General features: G+C 38.4%; 3 protein-coding genes across 5 annotated transcripts in view; 2 read left to right on the forward strand and 1 right to left on the reverse strand.

Annotated features, from left to right (window-relative positions):
• The window catches only part of ccdc146 (coiled-coil domain containing 146), a 21,908-nt gene extending 8,821 nt beyond the window's left edge, over positions 1-13,087 (reverse strand). The window contains exons 1-12 of one of the 2 annotated variants that reach the window (XM_084110908.1): positions 12,985-13,087; positions 11,928-12,095; positions 6,271-6,563; positions 4,029-4,086; positions 3,458-3,634; positions 3,303-3,376; positions 2,989-3,216; positions 1,796-1,982; positions 1,151-1,243; positions 836-1,006; positions 363-451; positions 4-168 (exon numbers count right to left, since the gene is read on the reverse strand). In XM_084110908.1, the coding sequence (XP_083967034.1) occupies positions 4-168; positions 363-451; positions 836-1,006; positions 1,151-1,243; positions 1,796-1,982; positions 2,989-3,216; positions 3,303-3,376; positions 3,458-3,634; positions 4,029-4,086; positions 6,271-6,563; positions 11,928-12,092 (1,700 nt within the window). In that variant the 5' untranslated portion in view covers positions 12,093-12,095; positions 12,985-13,087. Of the gene's footprint in view, positions 1-3; positions 169-362; positions 452-835; positions 1,007-1,150; positions 1,244-1,795; positions 1,983-2,988; positions 3,217-3,302; positions 3,377-3,457; positions 3,635-4,028; positions 4,087-6,270; positions 6,564-11,927; positions 12,230-12,984 lie in introns of those variants that run through there. The other variant, XM_084110909.1, reaches the window with a different exon arrangement.
• Positions 8,350-11,744, forward strand: fgl2a (fibrinogen-like 2a). Its single transcript, XM_084110911.1, has 2 exons — positions 8,350-9,120; positions 10,250-11,744. The coding sequence occupies exons 1-2, from the start codon at positions 8,472-8,474 to the stop codon at positions 10,972-10,974; spliced, it is 1,374 nt and encodes a 457-aa protein (XP_083967037.1). The 5' UTR covers positions 8,350-8,471; the 3' UTR covers positions 10,975-11,744.
• On the forward strand, positions 12,076-14,360 carry sinup (siaz-interacting nuclear protein). Of its 2 annotated transcripts, none has more exons than XM_084110912.1 (5): positions 12,076-12,730; positions 13,166-13,291; positions 13,822-13,906; positions 13,985-14,114; positions 14,203-14,360. In XM_084110912.1, the coding sequence occupies exons 1-5, from the start codon at positions 12,679-12,681 to the stop codon at positions 14,299-14,301; spliced, it is 492 nt and encodes a 163-aa protein (XP_083967038.1). In that variant the 5' UTR covers positions 12,076-12,678; the 3' UTR covers positions 14,302-14,360. The 2 variants fall into 2 exon arrangements, with proteins under 2 accessions (XP_083967038.1, XP_083967039.1); XM_084110913.1 differs by having other exon boundaries at positions 12,559-12,718.
• Positions 14,361-24,449: the final 10,089 nt, after the last annotated feature.

Below are 24,449 nucleotides of genomic sequence, written 5' to 3' on the forward strand. Positions count from 1 at the left end.
TACTTGTCTTTGTTGATAGCAGTCGATTGCAGATTCTTTTGATTTTCTTCCAGGTTATCCAGCTTCTCTTTCATCTCTGTCAGGTTCTGGTTTGAGATGTGGATCAGGCGCAGGTATTTGTTCCGCTCAGCCTTGGTGACTTCATACAGCTTAGCAAATACACCCAGCCTGGTGAGGGTAAGATTGGATTTAAGAATGCATTTACTGAGCAGACTATAGGCTAACAAAGTGGATTAATTCTAAATCAGGTAAAAGAGCCAGTGATTTTCTGTTTGAATAATAAGAAAAAAATAAGTATTTTGCTTGTATTTTAGTTCAATTTCATCCCATATATACAGTTCATGCCAATCTCCAGTAAGTACCTTGAATGGGTCTCTTGAGCCTGTTTCAAGTGTTCTTGAATAACCATTCCTTTCCCCTGCAGATCTTGTTTGGAGCGCTTATATTTTAGCTGCAACGATATTCATATCAATCACCAAGCATTAAGAAATAGTTTACTCAACCTCATGTTGTTCCAAACCAGCATGAGAAAAAGACAGAAGTTTAAATCAATGTAGACTTAAAAACTAACACATATAACTAGAATATAGCAATTTTATTGTAATTTTATAGTGTTTTTTGTCCTTTTTGGCCCTTGTCATTGTATACTTAATTTTGTAAGTAAATCATAAAGGTTTGGAATGACATGAGGGTGAGTAAATGCTATAGGATGTAATTTATAGTTAAAAATCAATAAGTTGGTTGCTCTCATAGTTTGATTTTTTTGAGCTCAGAAATAAAATTCAGTGATGCTGATGTAACTGTTTTGGATTGAGTTGTACATAAAGGGATTAACCTGCGCTTTGAGCAGCTCATGGCTCTTCTGCTCTCTCTCATCTGCTTTGATAAGTATGAGATGATGAAGGTGATGAAGCTCATCTCTACGCTGATAGGACTCTTTAATTAAAGCCTGTTCCTTCTCCACATACTCTTGAACCAGCTGGACCTTCAGCCCTGCCATAGATTGCTACTCACAAACAAACAAACACACACACACACACACACACACGCACAAGCACACACATTAAACATACAAATGTGATACTGAATCTTGCCAAACAGTTCATAGATAATGTAAACTTCAAGCCACTTGTCATAATGTGCATGGTACCTTGCTAATCAAACTGCGTTTTAGGTTTTCCACTTCCTTTTCCAGATCTTTTCTTTTCTGCAACAAGCTGTCACCTTCTGGGACTGTGTCTCTCTGCACAAAAAATTAACATATATGAAATAACTATAAAATAATTAGCATGATGTTGTTTAAAATAGTTTATAGAGTACAGCTTGTTACTTCCCAAAAGTTTCATATCTATGATTAAAAAGTAATTTTTTGGGGGCTTGTTCCATATGAATGAAGACAAGCAGACAGGAAATTATAGGGGAGCGTGACGTCTGTGCACTAGTGCTGCAATAAACACCAGGCCACGTCACAATTAAAATCTTTAAAATCCAAAGGAACTAATAGTTCCTGTTATTATAAAATGATTCATCAGTCTTTCCGTATATAACGTGAGAACGAAATGATTCCACAGCAGTTCTGAAATGCAGGACATCACAAAATATTTGTGTCTGCAGTAATTGTTTTAAATGTTGCAAAATCTGTAAACCCTGGAAAATCCTCTTACAGTATGATGTTTGATAATTGATATTATTTATTTATTTTTTATTAGGATTGAGTGTGGGTGACAATATTGTATCTACATGTGGGCTTCTAGATGTATATACGTATAAGAAACTAGATTTTGTTTTGGTTCACCTGAGCCTGGGTCCTCTCACGCTGCTGTTGAGTTTCAGCGAGAGAGTCTCTGGCATGTTTCAGCTGCAGTTCATTCCTCTTCAGGATTTGCATAAGTTTGTCTTTCAGCCGTGTATCTCGGGCCAGTTTGTCATGTAGAGACTTGCACTCAGCAACAATCTCTTCCATTTTGATTTCCAGCAGACCCCTGTAGTCCAAAACAATTAATACAGTAGATTTAATTTAAAAAAAATGTTTTTTAAATATTTTGGCTATAGACGTTTACCCAACTATGATGACTTCTGCTTGAAATGTGAAAAGGGTGCATTAATTACATAAGGGGCTTTCGCACCTGGTAGTTCTAGGAACTTAGTTCTAGGAACTAGCCACCAGGATGGTTCCCCGAGAACTAATGGTTCCCTTAGGAACGTTTTGCTGGTTGCATTCGCACCGCCAGCAGGAACTCTAAATTGACGTAAGCCGTGCTTGTTGCTGTGACTTTTATTCTGACGATGCGGCGGAACTTTATTTTGATGGTGCTGAGGACGCCAGAGTCTGAACTCACAGTGCTCGCATTCTCCGTGTTCATTAGTTTACGATCTGTCTAACAGTCCTGTCTAATACGTTATTGGATAGAACTGTTATACATATTAAGTAGACAGTATGTGAAAAGGCATTAGCGTTGCCGTGTGGTTGATGTCCAGTGTTGCTGGCTGAACAGAAATACATAATCATGTTTGGCTTGGTCCCCTCAAAGTTGCGTTGGATTTTCTCCTCAGCGTAAAGGTTAAGAGGCCCATCTATCACTGTTTTCCATGTTCATAGAGTTAGTTTCTGGAGTAAACACATAGGCTATAATCTGTGTGTTTACACACCCTTTTTAAAAATGGCGGGTGCTGATGTTTCATGTGCGTTCGGCCAATCAGTGTACACTAATGTCACTGGTAGTTCCTATATTCCTACTCTGAAGTAGGAGCTAAATTAGTTCCACCAAAGGGAGTTCCAAGAACTAAAATCGTTCCTAGTTCCTGCGGTGCGAACACAGCAAAATCCGGGTACTTCCGCCAATAGTTCTAGGTTTCTCCGGTGCGGAAGCCCCTATATTTTAAAATGGGTACTTCTGAAGTGTCTTTATCTCAAAAACAGTTTAGGTGCCTTCTGATTTGAATCTGAATCCATTTGGCATTAAAGTGTGAGAAACGGTGTGAGATGACCTTTGATCCATGAAGATGGCCTCTTTTTCCTTGGTCATCTGCAGTTCATTGAGAAGTCTATCTTGTCTGCTCTCTGCAGCCACCAGCTGAGCCTTGTGGCCTGCCAGTTCTCGTACCATCTCCCTTTCGACCTCCTTCACGTTGTCGTACTTTGCCTTCATCTTCTGCTGATGCTCTATATGCTCCATACGATGTTGCTCAATTATTGCTACCTGCTTCTCCAGCTCCCTATGACACACAAATAGATACAGTGCAGATTAGTCAGTCAAATAGAGCCCGTGCTTTGCTTAACTTGACTATAACAAGCCACATACGATTTCTTGTGGGTGACCCTGTCGATCTCCTTTCTCAGCTGAACAGGTATGAGAAGCACCTGAGCCAGCTCAGCCTGGTGAAAGACATTATTAACATTTGAAATCCCCGTCCTAAATACTCCAGCCCACAGTAGTCATTAACAGGTCTTGCTTACCTCATTGCTCTCAACACGATCTTTTAAATCCTCCAGCTCATTTTGTTCCATCTTTATATGTTTCTGTTGAGTCTCCAAACTCTCATTTAAAGTCCACACTTCCTGTCTAAGATGAACCACCTCTTTCCTTACCTCCTCACAACTGTTCTTCAGGTCTATGTACCTATTTTCTAGCTCCTGAGTGAGGACATACACAGACATACATATGATTTTGAAACAAATTAAACACAATAAAGAAGCTGATACAGCCGCTCCTTACATTTTACAATATTTAACTTAATTTCAACTTTGATTAGGATTATTATGATGACAATGATTATATGACTGATTTATAGATATTGAAATTAGTTAATAAGTATAAAAAGATATAATATAAAATAAAAACAGAATGTTTTTGTGTGATTTTCTTTGTTTTTGTGTGGAACTTTCTTGAATTTTAGATGAAGTAGATGGATTTTACTAATCATTTGTTTTGTGTTTTTAAGTATTTGGTATCCCTAGTGAACCAGCGTGAATTGCCTGGAAAACCCAATGATGTATTAATGGCCCATCATGGCCCAATGATACTTACAGCCCGTTTAGGTTGATCTTGGTATTCTTTCTCAAGACAGAGCTTCTCCTCTTCGAGACTAAAAAGGAGAAATACAATTCTGTGAAACAAACTTTATGGATTTTATAGAAATCAGGATGTGAAGCAATTCATGCAAAAAGGAACTCAAATACGTGAGATATAAATGTGGCTTTGAGAAGCACAATATTTACACGGTAAGCAAAAAGAATATTTCACAATTATACATTTGTGGCTAGGGTTATTGAATATTTTAAATTAAGCTGTGCAAAAACTTGAAGCCACATGAACAAATATTCTAGCAGAGCATTAGCACTGCTGTCAGTGTGAGCTGGACTGTCCCATCAAAAAAAGAGATTACAGTGAGCAAAAGTATGCTGTGCAAGGTGAATCCATGTCAGTTTGGCTAAGGATGAAGGATCCGCTCAGGACATAGCCTCCGCTCAGGACATAGCCACATGTGCAGAAACTACATCTGGCTGTAATATGCCTGCTGTATGAATGCTTAAAGGGTTAGTTCACCCAAAAATGAAAATTTTGTCAGTAATTACTCACCCTCATGTTGTTCCAACCCCGTAAGCGTTTCGTTCATCTTCGGAACACAAATTAAGATATTTTTGATGAAATCTGAGAGCTGGCTCAATCCTTCATAGGCTGCTAGGTAATCGATATCTGCCAGCCCAGAAAAGTTAGTAAAGACGTTGTTAAAATAGTCCAAGTGACTACAGCGGCTCAACCATAAGTTTATCAAGCGACAAGAGTACTTTTTGTGTGCCAAAAAAACAAAAATAACAACTTTATTCAACTATTAATTTTCTTCTGTGTGGGCCTCTGAGTGAGTTCACGTAGTGTAACAGCGCAGCCAGCATCACACGCATCACACACATGACCAGCGTCGGCCAATAGTGAGCTTACATTCTGACGTACAACCCGGAAGTGCTGCGCTATTACACTATGTGAACTCACTCAGAGGCCCACACAGAAGAAAATTAATAGTTGAATAAAGTCGTTATTTTGGGTTTTTTGGCACAAAAAAAGTATTCTCGTCGCTTGATAGACTTAAAGTTGAGCCACTGTAGTCACTTGGACTATTTTATCGATGTCTAACGAAGGAGTGAGCCAACTCTCAGATTTCATCAAAAATATCTTAATGTGTTCCGAAGATGAACGAAAGTCTTACGGGGTTGGAACAACATGAGGGTGAGTAATTGCTGACAGAATTTTCATTTTTGGGTGAACTAACCCTTTAACTAACCAATTGATACAGTATACATAAAATATATCTCTAGTACAATAGTTCTGAAATAAATGCTGTTTTTTTTTTTTTTAATGTTCTATTCATCAAAAAAAATCTGAATCATGTGAGAATCACTTTTTTTCTTGATTAATGTCTGTTGAAAATTCGGCTTTGCCATCACAGGAATAAATTACATTTTAAAATAGAAGACAGTTATTCTCAATTGCAATAATATTTCACAATATTATTGTTATACAATATTTAATGTATTTTTGATCAAATAAATGCAGTCTGGGTGAGCATAAGACAAAAAAAAGCAGTACTGTACATTATTAAATACAGCAGAAACACTTCCCAAGTCTGGTGAAAACCACCAGCTACATCAAAAGAATTGCAGATAGTTTTAAGTAAGGTATAAATTATACCCAATATCATGACATAACTTTATTTTTTATTTTAATTCATAATTTTCCCCCACTGCTGGTTTGACTTTGATTTTCTCTTATTGAAGCGAGACTACTGAAGCACTTATTAAATGATAAAATGAATGTTAACACAATCAGTTAATTTACTGTTTGTGCTTTTTGTCAGTAACACATATTTAAATTTTAATATATAATGTAATGTTAGCACTGAGGTTTTGGTATTAGACTTTGGTATCCCCTCACTTTAAAAATACTTGATGAAGTAGCTTGTAAGTGAAGTAATGATGAAGTAACTTGATTCTGCCCTATTTCAAAGTTATACACAAATGCTTTTTGCAACAGTCACTTAGAAAAATGTCAGCAAACACTGACCAGCAGAAGTGTGGGCCGTGACACAGGGAGGCAAGTCAAGAAGCCAAGATAAAGTGGCTTGGAGTCAATGCCTTTTGGTTTGCAAGGAGACTAAATGCACCATGCACAGAGCAAGTCTTCAATAATACATATACATATCTTCTTTCTGCATGTTTTACATGGAGCTTAAGCAGAGCCACACAACTTGATGTGGTCATGCAGAGCATCTTACCACTCCAACTGGAACTGTATCTGATCATCTCTTTCTTCATCCTCCTTCAGCTGGTTGTAGTACTGCAGAAGTGTCTGTTTCAGTCTGCTGGCCTCTGTGTCCGGTCCTTCAGGAAACAGCTCGGCCTTCTCCAAATCCTGCCTCTGCTGTTCCAGCTTGGTGCGTAAGGCCTTCGCCTCCAACAGCAAATGCATTTCTGATTCCTGAGAACTTCTCATAGTTTCATGCAAGAGGTTGAAACTGGCCCTAAGACGAGCCACTTTCTCCCCACTGACCTTTCCCATGGAGAACAGCTGAAGACAAAGATGAAAAAGAACTATCAATGATCCAACAGCCGAATAATCATTAGCCTAAATGCATTTAAAAGCTAAACAGGTTCATGGGGATTTGCTGGGACTCATTTCAGGGGTTTTAGAGTGGAATAACTTACATTTGCTAGGATCTAAGCTTTGAGTGTTGTTTATCTGACCACTGAAGTTGAAGTTTTCTATATACAGTAAGCATCTCTGATTATCAAAACAAAGTCTGAACGTGTGTTTTTCTCCTTTATAGTGGAGACAAACAAACTAAACATGAGGTTGGAGAGATCGTACTCAAGATATGCAGTAAATATCTTCCAGATTTTAAAATTGTATGCTTGCTGTTCAGGGCTTGGATCCATCTAATGTTGAAAGTCGCTATGATGTAGGCTAAGTTTAATTTCACTTACAGACAATGCACAAATGAAAAACAGGCTCTCTGAGATGCACTGACTGTTAAATATGTTTGTACTATCTTAAGATGCAGTCACAATTTCAAGATTTTGGCAAAATTTCGTGGACAAAAATTGTCAATAATGTAGCGATGCATGAAGCACATTTCACACAGCTCACTTTCAAACCAAGAAATTACAAGAAATTCCAGATGGCATGGATTCCTATTGAAATTATTCTATTTTGCCTTGAAAATGTGACTACACCTTCACGGTCATCTCTAATTTTCACAATCAAAGACTTTCGTCATATGTTACAAAAATATAATTCGCTAGAAACTTGACATTTACTGGACATTTTTCTTAAAAAGCAGCTTGTGCTTTATCAGTTCCTATATTGTAGCACTTCTATTCTGAGGACTTCCTGTATCAAGCCAAGGCAGGAGTCTAAAGTTGGTTACTGTGAAGTTTATGGGAAATCATGAGGAACACATGTGGAGGACCAGCTTTGAAGTGAGACACTGGAGCACATTTTACAATAGGCAGCTTGGATAACATTTCTCTGTGCTGATCTAGTAGGAAAAAACAAAAGAACAGACTTTAATTTCTGCAGAAAATTGCAACACCAATTCAATGCAGATATAAAGAAAAGAAAAAACTGTGAAGCTATTTCTGGCAGACGACTGATCACATCTGCACACAATTAAATAAATACTAGTTTCTTTATTACAACAAAGTCCCAAAACAAAGCTTGTTTGTATTACAGCCAATACTACAGTAAAATGTAGCTTTGTGACAACAAATGATCCTATGCCAATACAAACACATTAGCCATACGTAATGTAAACACAATGACAGCAATAAATAAATGATGACAGAACACCACAGCATTTACAGGAATAAATGGAAAGTTAAATGAATAGTTCACTCAAAAGTTAACATTATGTCATTATTTATTCATCCTCATGTTGTTTGAAACCTCTTTGGCTTTCTTTCTTTCTTTTAATTAAAACATTCTTCAAAATTCTGAAGAATAACTGAAAAAAACAGTTGAAACATTCTTGTTTTCTTTTCCACAGAAGAAATAAAGTCTGGTTAGGAACGACATGAGGGTGAGTAAATAATGACATAATGTTCATTTTTGAGTAAAATCTGATTCTGACTTAATGAAAAAACATCATCAATTGCTTCACAGCACTAAACTGCTCATCTGGTTGATCTGACTCACTGAATCTTTGATTAAACTCAAGGTTAAAATTAAAGAAAAGTATCATGAGTCATAGTGCTGTTTTAAGAGAAAGGGTGCGAGGTCCTTTATCCACCAAATTCTTCCTGCGTTGATGTCGACTGTGCAATTATGCAATGCACTGCTGCCCCACCCACACTTTCGTTCTCTCTCTCTCTCTCTCTCTCTCTCTCTCTCTCCTCTGATATTAATGGCAAAGCTGTTGCACTTTGACGCAGTTCTCTTCTATCCTCTCTCTCAGTTTGGATCACTGTTTTTGAGACCATGAAACTGGTGTACGTGTGCTGTTCTCTGCTGATAACGGTCTGGCAGGAGGTAGAAGGTTCTGGTAGTGGCCCTTCTGGGGTGCTAGACAGGGTGTCTGGAAGTTCCAGCTGCTCCCAGTTGAGACTGAAACCAGCTGGGCAGTGTGAAGATGAGGAGGAGTGCCCATACCAGATTCAAATACCACCGCTGACCATACAGCTTCCCAAGCAATTCCGACTACTGGAGAAGACCATGAAGGAGCTGCAAAGCTTGAAGGAGACAGTAAACAGGTTGAAGAGCTCCTGTATGGTATGCAGCTCGCAGCAAGTGGACCGCAACTTGCAAAAGGACAGTGGAGACCCTCCAACAAACATTGCAGAGGAGAGTCAAGGGGAAACCAGCAAGAGAGTCTACCAGAACGGGAACGACAGCGATAATAGCATTAATGTACAAGAAATGCAGGTAAAGATGAACCGCATGTCTAACAGCCTGAAGAACGCACGTGTGCAGATTAACTCCCTTCAGGGACGTCTGGAGGGACTTAACCTCCTCAATCAGCAAAATGTGGAGGATATAGTGGACAGAAAAGTTGAGAACATCACCGGGATGGTTAACAAAATTAGCAGCACCTGCACCTCAAATTGTCCAGGTCAACCTCTTCCTCAACGTAAGTTAAATAAGTAATTTTTGCAGTCATAATACTATAATATAACATACATTATAATACTATGTATTTAGTGCTGTCAAATAGATTCATTGTGATTAATCGTATCTAACATAAAAGTTTGATATATGTGCATATGTGTGTGTATGTGTATAAATACACACACACACACATATACATGCATATTATTAATATAATAATATATATACACCCATATATTATATAAACAAAAACTTTTATGTTAGATGTGATTAATCAATTTGACCACTAATACTTTTGTATTATTGTATATACATTTTTATTATATTTAAAACATATATACCTACTACCATTCATTATTACTCCAGCCTTAATCATTCTAATATGCTGGTTTGTTGCTCAAAACAGCTGTGCTGCTTAATATTTTTGTGTTAACTGTGAGGAAAGCAGGATTCTTTGATGAAGAAAAGAACATTATTTATTTGAAATAGAAATGGCGTTAACTTTTTTAGGACATGCAGAACTGGGGTAAACTAGAGAATCATTTAGACCATTTACAAAGAAGTACCTCAGTGAATGCTTTCAAGCTGCCACCTCAAACAGAGGCTATCGGATTGAAGTTTCTTCTGTTTAATATTAAGCAAGTTGCCTGCCAGGAGAGAGGCTTCTGCAGGAACAGTTTAGCAAATCCTCACTGAAATCTTCTGTCTCTTATTTCACAAATTTCAAAAATGAAAACCTGCTGCAGGAATCAACCCTGGCCACAGAATCACATGATGATGAAATAAATCTAATAAACCCCACTGAACCAAATTAGAGTCTTGGGTCATCTACACAATTTTATCAAGCATCACAAGAGAAACATAAAAACATTTTATATATATTTTATAAAGCTTTATATTTTAAACAGGGGTGTCCAATCCTGCTCCTGGAGGGCCACTGTCTTGGAAAGTTTAGCTCCAACCCCAATTAAACACACCTGAACCAGCTAATCATGGTCTTACTAGGCATACTAGAAACTTCCAGGCAGGTGTGTTGAGGCGAGACGGCCCTCAAGGAGCAGATATGGATACCCCTATTTTAAAATAAATAATCTTAAGTATCTGATGCATGTACAGTTATAAAGCATGCTTAAAAATCTCTTTCTACACAGACCTCCGAGAAATCGCTTCACAATTCACTCCGAGAGACTGCTCTGACATCAGCTTGCTGGGGCACAGGAAAAACGAGGTGTACAATGTGACCCCTGACCCCAGAAACGACAGCTTTGCAGTGTATTGTGAGATGGAGGCATTGGGTGGTGGGTGGACTGTCTTGCAGCATCGAATCAATGGCAGCGTGAGTTTCAACCGCACCTGGGCTGACTACAAGAAGGGCTTTGGTAACCCTAAAGGAGAGTTCTGGCTTGGGAATGATAAAATCCACTTGCTTACCAAATCCAAGGACATGATCCTCCGTATTGAGCTCGAAGACTTTGAGGGCACACGTGGGTATGCCAAGTACGAACAGTTCTACGTGTCGAATGAGTTCCTCCGTTATCGGCTGTCTATAAGTGGGTACTCTGGGACTGCTGGAAACGCTCTGCAATTTAGCAAACACTTCAACCATGATCAGAAGTTCTTCTCTACGCCGGACAGAGACAACGACATGTACCCCTCAGGGAACTGCGGGGCGTACTACGGATCGGGCTGGTGGTTTGATGCCTGCATGTCAGCAAACCTCAATGGCAAATACTACAAAGCAAAGTACAAAGGGAAGAGGGATGGGATCTTCTGGGGCTCGTGGCACAACCTGACTTCTGAGTACTATCCAACAAACTACAGACAAACTTTTAAAAATGTCAAAATGATGATGAGGCCAAAGAATTATGCACCCTAAGCCAAATTGTGTAGAATTAAAGAATTATTTTGGGGGTACTGATCCTCAAGAATAACTGATAAATAACTGATACATCACAAGTCCTCGGATATTAACAGAACTGCATTAAAAAATCTATAAAGCTCTGTATTTCAAATATTGCAAGGCATATAGGAATGCAATCCAGCTTCTATTCTAAATACCAGGACTTTGATTTATGGTCTCACGTGTGTGTGTGTGTGTGTGTGTGTGTGTGCTACTGCCATCTTCTGTTTAATTAGTTTACTACACCACAGCCTTTATATACTCCTGATAAGCTTTGTTTTTCTTTTGGTGGGAGTCATGAGACACATTGAGCAGCTTTTTAATGTGCTTTAATGTAATTATGCCCTTTAAGTATGCAAAATAAGTAATCCATTACTCCATTTTCCAGGAAGGCTTTTTAAAATTTAAATGCAGAAAAAATGTGCAGACAGACTAAAGGCTCATACGGTTGTTAAAAAGAAACTGTGACATTGAAGGAGGAAATGTACAGTATTTATTTTCAAAGCATGGGATCATTTCTTTTAAAGAATATTTTAAGTATTGCTGTGTGAATAGGCAGACCTTTATGAATGATTTTGTTTTCTTAAGAGTACGACATTAATAAATGTATTTTTTTAATCATTATTAGCCTACTTTTTCAGAAAAAAAACTTTATATTGGAGAATTTATATCAAACATCTCAATTTAGAATTTTAAAGGTACATTCATAATGTTTATGAAACAAATAAAACTAATCTAAAGATTGAGAGTTGAATACTGTGGTTGATTCAAAGCTTTCTCACACAGTCAACCATCATCTGAGTGTCACATTATGGGAGACGACACCTTTTATTGCAATGTAAATGATTGATGATCGATGAAAAAAGTTATGTTATTGACACAAAGAACTAACAAATGTATTTATTATTATTATTTCAAAGAGCTTCTACCTGCTCCAGGCATTGCAGGGCTGGATTTGATGATATGACAGCAGGTTGTTCATGATGTGAATCTGCCTCTGGAGCTATTGCAGAAATGGGCATGAAGCCTTCATCCTCCTCCTCCTCCTCCTCCTCCTCTGATGGAGAAGAGCTCTGCCCCTCTGCATGACTCATGAGCTACACACACACACAGACACGCATTTACTTTTAAAATGATATTTTTATCAGCTAAAACAATTCATGAATTATTTGGCACTGCTTTACAAACAATTCATTTTGACTCTTAAATCTTAAACTATGCCTCCTCTGCGTGATTTGGAGCACGTTTGTGGCAGGTTTCACTGCAGGAAGAATTGCACATATTTTTTGTATTTTTTTTCTGACATGCTTTTAAATATGCAAATGAGGCATTGTCTAATCAATTTCCAGAATAGGAACCTGAAGAAAGTATAAAGCCAGGTTCGGAAAATCGTTTTTACAGAGGGGATTTTGCATTTTTCTTTTTTAACACTCGATAAATAAGAAAATAACGTTACTGTCAACAGCCAGAAAGAAGAACGTCACCATGTTTTTTAAGAAAACAATGTTGTATGCAGGTGCAGACAATTAATAATCAACCTTTCCTCTAATTCGACTCAAGCGTTTTGGCTAATCAGTGTATCATGAGTACGTTAAGTTAATCATTTGGCTGAAAAAAAGCTTTTTAAGTTAATCGATTTCATGTCTCACGTCACATTAACAGACTAACGTTACAGTCACAATGGCTCAACATAACGCAGCACCAACGGACGCCACACAAAGTAATTCAGCAGGTAACGTTAAGTTATTAATAGTTTTAATTGTAAAACAGTATAATGGTATTTTAGTCATATTAAGCCGGTTTGTATCTAACGTTAACGTTATGCGCCACTGCTGTGTGTTCATTTTCAAGTTCTCCTGACCGCTTATTCACAAAACGGTTTTTAATACAAGTATTTAATGTAAGACTAGTTTATTTTGATTCAAACCGTACCATGTTGTTGTAGTTAATCTTGTTATCTTTTGCGACTCTATTTTTAAAACCTACCTTAAATGTCTAACTTCTGTTCTTTTGCCGTGAAGTCTTTAAATCGCTGCAGTTTCAGTCACTGTTTAGGTGCGCGCGACACGGTCTCCTTAGCAACTGCTCCAGCCTGCGCGCGTGGTTGCTCCTCCTTGGTAAACCTTTTTGACAGTTTTTCTCTTTATTTATCTTTGACTTTGTACAGATACGAAATCGGATAAGAGGCGCATGGATGTATTTAAACGTAGAAAGCCGTTAACGTTCTCGCCAAAGCGCCGGTACGGTTTGGCCGTCATCTCCCCTCTGCAAAAACACGACAGCCGTGAAACTGGTAAGGAATAAGGATGCTTTTCCATGCTGTTTAAAATAAAGCTGTAACTAAAATCTATCCAAGTTTAATATAAAGAGGTTGATGCGCTTGAAAAAAGGGCACTCTTTGGATCAGAATTGTATATTTGCATATTTTTGCAGTGTAGTATGCATACTATGCAACAAAAAAAGGTGCATTACCTAAATAACCTACACTTTCCAAAATGTGCAGCAGCATAGACTACACAGAACACAATTTCCCTCAATGCAGTACACTTGCGAAGAATGAAAAAAACATAGTTGCATTTGTTTTTCATTTGATTGGACTGCCAGTACAAGGTTAGGTGAACCTGTTTGAAATGTTTAATAGTGCATAATATCAGCTAAATAAAGTTGGTAGTGTGCAGTATTCACCTCAGTTTGAGCCATGGACTGTAAAAGGTTTGAGCATCCTGATTGCACTGGCCTGGTGCTATCACATGAGTGCAAATGCACTTCAAGCGCACCATTTGTGACTGAGCCTATAACCTTATTCACTTGTGACTTGACCAGTCTTTGCAGATGATGACTCTTCTAGAACATCTTCACCTGCTCATTCAAATGACACATTAGAAGAAATCACCTTTGAAAGGCCCAGGTACAAAGGTGAAATTCACTTTCAACAATGTTTCGGTTATGCTTTTAAGAATAATATAATTCTTTACCTGATCTGCAGGCGTAGACGTCAAAGATCGTCGACCTTGACTTGTTTACAGCCTTTCTCTTTTGATGAGCGTGACTCCATACAGAGAGTCGAGCGTGACAGGAGATTGCGAGAGATGCGCCAAATGCAAGAACGGTTATGGGTGAGTTGTCCTCTGAAAAACCTGTTACTCTGAAAACACTAACTTATCTAATTTGTGTAAATCAATCATTTTGACTTTTATTTTCCAGAGTTCAACATTTAAAGCCCATCCGGTGAGAAGATACAAACCTCTTATTCAGCCCAAGAACCATTCGAGACCCGGTCACAACAGTCTGAATAACGCTTAACAGATTTAAGTTTTGTCTTTTTTTTTTAAAATGTTTTAATAAAAATAAACCCTTTTTGTACTGACACGTGGTGTGCTTTTGGATTTGGTAGTCAAATGGGTGAAATGATTGTCTGTTTAAAAAACAAATCCCATCTTGTTTTCTCTATCTAATCTTATTGATTATGGTTGTTTTTGTTTTAAAGGAATAATTCTTGTTAGCTAATTTATAAAATGTTATAGTTTAGTTTTTAATATTCTTATCCTTATAACATAGGCTTGTTTCTTAATGATATCCTCCCAAAGTGTTCCCTTTTTTTATGCTATTCATTAAGTATCATAAAAGTGCCTGAGCTTGAACAGTAACCTGTTACAAAAGGTACTGCATAACAGGAATGACCCACAAAAATGCTTGTTCATTTGATTTGTATTAGTGACAAGGTTTAATCTTAATTTAATGCTACAGGCAGCAATACAATTACAAATACCTGCTTGGAAGACTATGAAGTGAACATCCTGTCTGTGCCAATCATATTCTGGTTCCTGTGTAACCCGTCCAGGAGGGGGCGATGGATCTCCATTTTTGTACCCAGAAGCCTTTTTGTTCATTGCAATGCTTCAGACCAGGCCATTCTCACTGTAAAGCCCTTGACATTATGTAATCATGAGCCTGTCAAAAGAGCTTATTAGTGATGTCATACTGCAGGTAGGTTGGTCAAGATTAATTTAATTGTAGACTTTGATTTGTATTTCTCATGCTGCAAGACTAAAATAACGTATAAAATGCTTGGGGAATTGGACAAGGAGTGAAAAAGGTCTCTCTGTAAGAAGCTATCAGGGAGACTGGACAGGAAGGTTAGATGAGAGATAAGAATCAAAAACAAGAACAAATTCTCTGTAGAGGCAGAAAAGTTTAGTGTGAGTGGGTGGATGTATAGGATATTTGCTCTCCTCTGGACATTGCCTCTGTGGTGGAAGATGGAAGTAATTACCAGTGTCTGTCTGCCAGAGACCATAGTCCGGAACCCTTCAGAGAAAAGAAAAAAAACAGCAGTCTGAAAACAACATGGATATACAGAGAGAAAGGCCTCAAACCACAGCGCTGCTGTTCCACAGAGGAGAAGCTACCATCTCAGCCACAGTCATCTAAAGCGGTCACTTCCTGTTGGATTTTCCCTTCTAGCATAAGAAAATGAGAATACTGCATCAAACAGTATCTGTGAAAGGAAGCTAAATTGAATCCACACAGACAAACATATTTTTCAAGGATTCATCTCAGATGTGGTAGCAGCTCTGGTTTATAATTGAGTTAACTCACAACACAAGTACAACCGAAACGTTTATAAATGCCACCCATCTGAATATTCAGACATGCCACAGGACAACCTTAAGATTTTGTCCTCCAAATTATGCATGTGAATCTCTGAAGACTCAAATTGTAATACCACAGCTAAATTTCTTGAAGCGCACAATTCTGCTTTTAAGGTTTTGAGCAACTGAACTGGATGGAAACATTTTCATGAAAGCTTTGCGCAACTTGAAGAATACTCTGTGATTATCCTTAAACCAAAATTACAACTCTGGAGAGACATGGAGCCTAGAGGGACATTTTGTACGATCTGAAAGCTGACACCCGGTTAAACACAGGAGACGTGTAGTGACAATGTCAGATAATATATGACTCAAAAACTGTAAAACCTTGTAGAAAAACAGCCAGAAGGCAAAAAGCATGCAGAACGTCTACAATGTCTATATCTTCCTTCAAGGAATGGTCTTTTGTTTAGGGTTTCTGGTACCACACTGGGGGGGAAAAAGGGTTGTTTGGGAATATGATGTCTAAAGTGTGTCTGAAGGATGTACCAGGACAGAGTTAACCAACACAGCCATATTAAAACTGCCTTTTTCACCCCAAATAAGGGCACAAACTCCAAGATGCTGTTTTTAAAGCTCAATAAGTATGAAAATAAAACCCATTCCTAGTAAAAATCGGTCATTAATGACACCGTTAAGCAGGCTGGATCTGCACATGTTTTTCGAGGTCGGTCAGCCGTCTCATTGAAGTCATGTTGGGTCATTGTGAGATTTGGAGTAGTCAGTATGCTTTGTTAGGTGAAATCATTTGTGCAGATGTTTGCATAAGGCTTTCTGTCCACTCACAATCTCCATTTTCAACCCAAAGGTCAGACATCTGTGGGAGAGGATCTGTGGGAAGAGGTTCATGGAGTTTCCCCCTCTTACCCCAGAATTGCAGAAACAGTCATTCAAGGAGAGCAGAAAAGGCTGAGGGTGCACCATCTGGTTTGCTAGCTGAAGTCCTGTAGGTGCACAAGCCCTAACAAAAAGGAAGAGGCAATCCTTGCATGGAGGTGCAGAGGACGCTCAAGAGGAAGCAATGTTACGAGATTAACAGCTGCAATGCTGTATAAATCATATTCAGTTTAGATATTCAGAGTTGATAGTTCTACCAAACAGACATCTGAAATAGACATTTTGTCAGTCACAAGTTGCATCTATCAATAATAAATTACTGGCTATATATATATATATTATTTGTATATATATTTATTTATTTATATATGTGTGTGTCTATGTGTTTCTCATCTTTTAGCCCATCTTTAACAGCTCCTGGCTCATTTCCTTCTCCTCGTCTCCTGCTGAGCCACCTGCAGACACAGAACACAAGGAAATATTGGGAACAAGCCAAACCATACTGCCTTGTTTCACATTATTCCCACACTCTGTCTAAACCTCGCTCAGATACGGTCAGTGCTGCATGGTAAAACTGAACAAAATGCCAAATTGATTTTTAATGCTAGTTACATCACTGACATGAAAACTCTTTAATGTGTGGATAACAGGTGCTAAATCAGGATTACAAAAGCCATTTGTCATTGTCATTGCTAAAGAGCGAGTCTATGGTGAAATTACTCTTATCTGCAAAGCAAAAATTCTAAACGTCAACCACATCCAGGCCAGAAACTGTAATGACTGCAGAAAACTCTCAGTCGTTCTCAAGGACTAACCAGGTTGCACCCTGTTTCTATTTAGAGGGAAACCAGGCAAGAGCTACAGGGTGATAGCTCATGGTATGAGTCATTATATAACTATGTACACCCTGCTAATCAAAAATGTTTAGGAGTAAAAGTGGAATTTTTGAGAGCTGCCTTTATCTTGTGCCTGTTGTATGGAACAACAGGAAAAGAACGCTTGGGAATTCTGTTGTCAAAGGGACAAATGTGATACCTCCCATGAACAAGCGAGGATAATCTTTGACCCTTTCTTCCAAGAAAGTTGAGAAATTTGAATGTTCAGCAAGAGTAAACTTGTCTTTGAAGATATCTTCATGACAAACAGCCGAGAAAACTGCTAATGCTATGAAGACGTTTTTTGACAAGATGTTGCAACTCCAAAAACATTGCTTGTAAAACGAGCCAGAGATGAGACATGAGATGCAACGGAAAGAGAGAAATGAGGCTCAGACGAGAAGCCGTCCTGCAGGAATTGGCACTGTGATGAGAGAAGGGGGAGCAAAAGAGGAAGTCACAAATGGGAGGAGAGGGATATTAGGACAACTAGGCCGTTTATCTTTGGTTTGACTAACTATTGGAGCCGAAGCAAGGACTCTACCCTCTTTTGCCCTTTTGGCATGTTTTGACTGCGTTTTGCAAGCGCTCTGTTATATTATGGCTGCTATTTTCGCGTTGCTGTTTTCATAGGCATTGTTGCGATGCATACACTGACACACAGTTTTGTTCTCTACACTGGAAACATTGAGAATGTTTTAGTGTTGACTTATTCATGTTACTTGCTGTATGCAAAATAAAATTGAATGTAACCAAGTGATTGCAGCTTCTGTGTCCAAACTCAGTCCTGGAGGGCCACTGTCCTGTAGAGTTTACATACCTGGAAGTTTCTAGAATGCCTAGTAAGACCTTGATTATCTGGTTTAATTGGGGTTGGAGCTAAACTCTGCAGGATAGTGGCCCTCCAGGAGCAGGATTGGACATCCCTGTTCTAAAGCAATGTAAACAAGTGCATTTAAAAAAAAAGAGAGAGAATCTGATCCATCACCTTCATCAACCTTTTTTAGGATTGTACTGCACTATTTTGTTTGACAATCTTTGATAGGGTTTCAGCAGCTGGGCTTACAAGGGATATGAGGATCTAATAGGTTTTGATTTCACAAATGCTTCCCATTTTTAAATAAACTTGTATCACTTGTTGCCTCTCTTCCCAAGCTTTTAAGGTTTACAAATTCAGAAATCATTCATTAATCTAAGAAAACCACAGTATACAGCAATGGGTCATATTTATGGTCAAATGAAACCAGATGCTGAGGGAGGTTCTTTATCATACACACACTGCCTGATAAGTTAACCATTCTGGAACAAATCCAGCTTGCATCTGCTTGGGAACTTGAACTTTAACATTCCACATACATTGGTTTAGAAATATAGTCACTGTTTTTCTAGATTAATATATTTTGTAGGTGAAACTCAGCTTAAAACTTTTTTTTTATTAAAAATGAAGTGCATTGAGTTTGTAAAACTTTGTCAGCATTTCTTTCAAGTGGCAAGGGTTGGTTTTTAAGAGTTGTTCGCAGCCATGTTACAACTGCTCACGGTTTAATTCAGTCGAATTAAACCGTGCCAATATCTCGCTTTTAAATGGAAAAACCACAGAGCTTTCAAAAGATAGGGCAAAAGAAACTATAAAACCAATTTTATAGATTTATGGAGAGAACTGTGGTTTAAAGCTTTGCAGAATTGTGGAGGCAAGGAGAGAATATGCAAACAATATATGGCCATTTTTCCACCATTACAGTCTCTTTAACACCCATTATATTTTAAAGCTCTGCTTTTAAATATACAGAAATAACTATAAATAACTTTGTTGATATGAATATTCAGTAACACAATGACACCAAAAAAGTAAGAGGACATTTAAGTCACACTTGATGTATGACCATTATCACATTAGCAAAATATCAAAGTGTTTCTGCAAACGAAGCTAAACATTTTCTCAGTAACTTCACTTTCACTTTTTTTTTTCAGTGCCATTTATCAAAATGGTCTCAAGCTGATTTTTGCGGACAGAATAACCACAGGCGTTGTTCATATGTATCCATTGTTTTGTGAAGTGTGAAAAATGTGTTTGTGCTACCTTTTTTTATCAATGAAATGACATCATTTGATATTTTGTTACCTGATGCAATGGCATTCATAAATTCATAAATGTTCCTTTTGTGGTCCCTCTGGCAGTTCCCAATCTCTTCCGCTTAAATAATCTGACTGGCAAGCTCTGCCAAACCTTTGATGTTTATTCTCTGCAAAATGAACTCAGATGTTTCAGTTATACTCACCCAGCTGAATACTGAATCTCCCCATGAACATGGTGACGAAGGAATGGGCCCCAAATCATACCCCCAACCCTCTCTCACTTAAATTTCTCTCTTATATGTTTCAGTCTCAGCATTTTTTCTGGGTTTTCCAGATTTTTTTAAATATAGATACAACTGAACATTGGAAGCTGCAGGTGCTCCAAGTCAAGGCATTACCAAGGCAAGCCCGAGTCATGCTGCGTTCCCACATTGATCAGCAATGAGATCACTACAAGTCAAGATCATGCAATAGTACCTCTTTATGCTTTCAGCTCACCCACAAGCATAAAATTAAAAGCAGAGTGCCTAAAAACATTGACAAGTAATCAGAATCCATTCCGCTTTAAAGAGCTCGAGCATTTAAAGCGGCAAATGACAAAACTGCAGCAGTGCTTCGAATAAATTAAACAGAACGATATTGTCCGCTGATGTGGATATTAATATTGTTAGTTTTATTTATAGTTATCGTTCTTGGTGTGAACGGGCCTTAAGAGTTTCAAACATAATGCTAATTAAATGACAGAATTTTACATTTTTCTGAATTTTAGAACACTTAATTTATTTTAGTGTCCTTCAAACATACATTCTTAACCCCCCAAAACGACAAATGTTATTCAATAAAAGTGTATTTGTTCAAGTCTATAACGTTTAGAGTGGTACTTTACTGTCTGTGCAATGGATGAGTCATTCAGTCATATTATAATACAGATGGGGAAACCACAACACTGGCGCCACTTCACAGCTATAACAGTCTCATAGGTTAAAGCATTCACACAGACATGCACCAACACCGTAAAGCTGCTCTACAGATGTTTGTGAGTAACCACTGCTTCTTCCCCTGCATATACATCACACTGCAAGTATGCATCCTATCAGGAGGGAAAGCACAGACAAGGAAGCATAAACAAAATCAGCATGTTAAGTCTATCAACAAACAAGTCAGGTCTCCTGTGCACCCCAGCTTTACTTCCCATACACAGGGATAAAGACTATACTTCAAGCAGGATTGCAGCCGTTGTGTTCCCGAGCAGGTCCATGTGTGTATTTGCATGCATGCACCTTCAATGTAGGCAGAATATGTCTTCACAGGATGTCACTCTTCATTTTCAGACAGTAATGACTCTTGTGTGAACCTAAAAAAGTGTGCCAGGGCTGTTGGGCTCTTGTTAACTGAACTGCGTGTTATTATCTGCCCCTCGCCTGTGCCCCCTTAACTTGACAAATTGAGGGAATGGGGAGGTTCTGCCAGGTGTGCGCCATTTGGAAACTAAGTGGGTCCACTTGCTTTTCCACAGTGGAACCTTGAAAGTATTGAAATTCCTTTAGAAATGATAAACATGGGCTCAAAATAGAAATAACACAGGAAATAACATTTGGAGAGCAGGCGCCTTGATCTGCTCCTCTCTCTGAGGTGTCGTAAGGCACATTGCGAGGTGAGGAAATTAAAATAATGTCTTTATCAGCATTTCTGGATGATAAAGGTCCCAATACAGTGAAGTTCTTTTTAATTCTTCGCATAGGGGTTAAAATAGTTTGAAATACCTGAGCATTGGGCCCTTACGAAAAAGAAGTATACTTAAAGTTCATTTTATGAAGTATACTTAAGTAATGTTCAAGTATATTTTTAACTGTGCTGAACACTTTCCTCTCAATAAACACAATAAACATGCAACAAAAATTACAGTGGAGAGAAAAGAGCAGTTAAAAAAGCTTTGCTTGCATGAATTGCTGGTCCACAACAGCAAGTGGTAATTGTCTCTGGTAAAACTGTAATTTGACTTCTCTCAACTGCAACCTATACTCATTTATAAGGTGAGGTGCTTGGAAAATTCCAATTTCGGTTGGTGACATTTTATGGTGAAGAAAAAAATACACTTCACCTTTAAATATCATAATCCTTTTGTGGTCATCTTAAAATACAGATACTTCACACTTCATTAGACATAATGCAAAAATAATAAGATTTTCTTAGATTTGTGGTACAGATGAAGTTTGTTTTGTCTGCCTAGAAAGAAAAAGAAAAGTGACTTGCCATTAAACCTCTGTCATGCACAAGTTTAAGAGTAGCGGGGAAAGTGGATACCACACATCTGTGAAAACAAAGTGTGTATACTGAGGCTTTGTAGTTACATAAATCACCCTATAAAAATAAATCAAGCAATGGTTCCTGAGACATTATGGTGTTTATCTTTAGTAGGGATGACGTCACGCATACAGAAGGAATCTGGCAGAGGTTTCTTTTTTCAAAGAATAAGAAGTGAATCCAGTTTCTCTTGCAACAAATCACACTCAGTTCATTCTGAAGAGACATCATGCAGTCTGCCAAAGTGTCCTGGACACTTGAAAAGGGAAAAGAGTGTTTGGTTGATAAAATCCTCCTAGCTCCCACCATATCTTTACTTTCACACACTTCCTTATCCACCTTGTCCGTCCTCCGCATCTAGAAAATAAAGTGTGTGCAAGGTTTATCTTATTTGCATTGACAACATGAAGGGAAGATTAATTTGAAAGAAATGTGCTTTTGAGTTTACCCCAGATGCATAAATCATCCTGGTATTGCTCATTAACCACAGCTACTTGTTTTCCTTGCAAAACCGTCTTAAGGGCTCTTCACACGGAACGTGTTTTTATGTTTCAAAACGCAATGAAAGGATTTTTGATGATGCTGGTTGACCCAGGGTGACTAGCTGATTAATATCACCAGTATCTCATGCTGGGGACCAGCATCCAGTTCACTATGCTGATCGAAATCCCCAAGAGATAATTTTGGAGGTGTTTGTTCCTGATCTAAACACAATGCCGTTGATTTCTCTTGAACTCATTTGGGTTCAAAAAGAAGCCGAACCTGGTTTGGTTTTAAATGGGATGGTCTACTTGAGGTCTTTCATCACAGCTCTGTTTGGAATCTATGACAAATAAAACCGCCATGCAGGGTGTCTGGCTGTGGTCTGCTGGGCCTTGTTTTACAAGGCTGTAATGAGGAACAGATTTGTCCAACAATTAGCACATGTTGCTGTGACACAGGTCCCAATTACTTTGCTTCCTACAGTCAAAAACTTGTGTAACATATTGGGACTAGAAAGTGAGGTCCTCTTCAGGATCTGGGTAATTGGAACAATACAATTATTTTCAGTACCCAAGCCTTTCCTGAATGCTTTGAACTTTTAGGTGACATCATGCAGTCAGTGTGTTCTGCCACAAAAATCAGGAAGAGTTGTGTCAAACAACTTTGTTGAAACTGTTGTGCTTGGATATTTTCTGTCTCTAAGGCCTCGTTTACACTGTCAGTGAAATGTGACCCAATTCCGATTTTTTTGCTCATATGTGACACAGATCGGATGTGTTCTGTCACTTCTGTTTGGGTTAAATCTTGGGTTGGTGACAGAGCTCTGGCATTCGTGGTTTGTCATGTGTTTGTGTATAGTCTGTTTTGTTTTGAGCACATGGCTTGTCTTGTATTTCCTTATGCCATGTGCTCTCCTGTCAATTGTCTAGCCCCTCCCATCTTGTTACCTGATTATTGATTAAATTTGCCCCACCTGCTTTCCTCGTTACCCTCTTTTGTTTGCTTCCCTATTTAGTCTCCCTGTGTTTTCAGTCCTGTGCTGGTTCGTTGTCTATGTTCCCTTGTGTTTCCTGTTTGATGCCAGAGGCCTGTCTTGTTTTCCCCCACGGGGAGTTTTTGTTTTGCTTTTTATTTACTTAATAATTTACATCCTTTTTTCCTGACAATGACAGTGTAAACAGTAACAAAAACGCATGCATTCGGATATTTCGAGATCGGTTTCAGGCCTCATTCATATGTTGAAATAAATCAGATATAAATCGGATATGTGCCAATGCGACTGTCATGTAAACAGGCAGATCGGATTTTCTGAGGCATTAGGCAACGTCTCCGCGGTTTAATGAAGAGAGAAACCCCGACGCACTTCTGCAAAGGGACGAAACATTGTGTCGTCGTAGGAGAGGAATGTGGACAAACGTTGACACAACATATCAAAGTTGGCTTGCTCATCCTAAAATTTCGGACCCACTGCTTCTCGTTAAAGCCCGCCACAATATGCTCCCACCAGTCCTGAGATCTCTCTCACACACAATAACTGAAGCATATGCACAGGCTGCAATGATGGCACTTTTCGTCGTCCTCTGCCTCAAAATCATGGTGATGTTTGGCGAACTTTGCATATATCGCAGAGCTAGCATCAATCATATTTTGCGTTCATCCATCTATGCAAGATAATTTAACCCTTTAAGCATGCGCAATGTTTCAGATAGTATGGCAAGTGTAGACACATGAATCGGATATGGGTCACAATTGAAAGAACGTGTAAGCAGACGGTCAAAAAAATCGGATATAGGCAAATAATCAGAATTGGGCATCAAGACCTGCAGTGTAAACGAGGCCTTAAACTGACTGTAGCAGAAGCAGGTTTAATCCAGACCTGTAGAGACATGCTCTGGATTGAGGGAAGAAAGACAAGAAGACCTGATCCCTTTATCCTGTATAATAATATCTTTCACACACAAAAAAAAGGGTGAAAAAATTGTAACCTTAGGGATAGGGATAACAGCTTGTCTCTGGAGCAGCACCCTTAACAGGACATCTTTGTAATTTTTTTTTACTCCTAAAAGGTGTACTTATGTCAGTAGTTTGGCCTTGACAAATTGGACCTGCCTATGCTGCTCCTGCTGATGAAGACTTGCTATTGCTAAGAAAATACATCTGTCAACATTTACTCATCTCCATGCCATTCCAAACAGTATGACTTTCTTTTCTCCATGGAACACCA

This window comes from Abramis brama, assembly GCF_963993115.1.
Source record: "Abramis brama genome assembly, chromosome: 4".
In the NCBI taxonomy this organism is placed as follows: Eukaryota; Metazoa; Chordata; class Actinopteri; order Cypriniformes; family Leuciscidae; genus Abramis; species Abramis brama.

Coding starts and splice junctions, on each gene's coding strand:
- fgl2a (XM_084110911.1), top strand. CDS start 8,472: ATGAAACTGGTGTACGTGTGCTGTTCTCTGCTGATAACGGTCTGGCAG. Junction 9,121..10,249: donor AGGTCAACCTCTTCCTCAAC/GTAAGTTAAATA, acceptor CTTTCTACACAG/ACCTCCGAGAAATCGCTTCA.
- sinup (XM_084110912.1), top strand. CDS start 12,679: ATGGCTCAACATAACGCAGCACCAACGGACGCCACACAAAGTAATTCA. Junction 12,731..13,165: donor CACACAAAGTAATTCAGCAG/GTAACGTTAAGT, acceptor GACTTTGTACAG/ATACGAAATCGGATAAGAGG. Junction 14,115..14,202: donor AAATGCAAGAACGGTTATGG/GTGAGTTGTCCT, acceptor TTTATTTTCCAG/AGTTCAACATTTAAAGCCCA.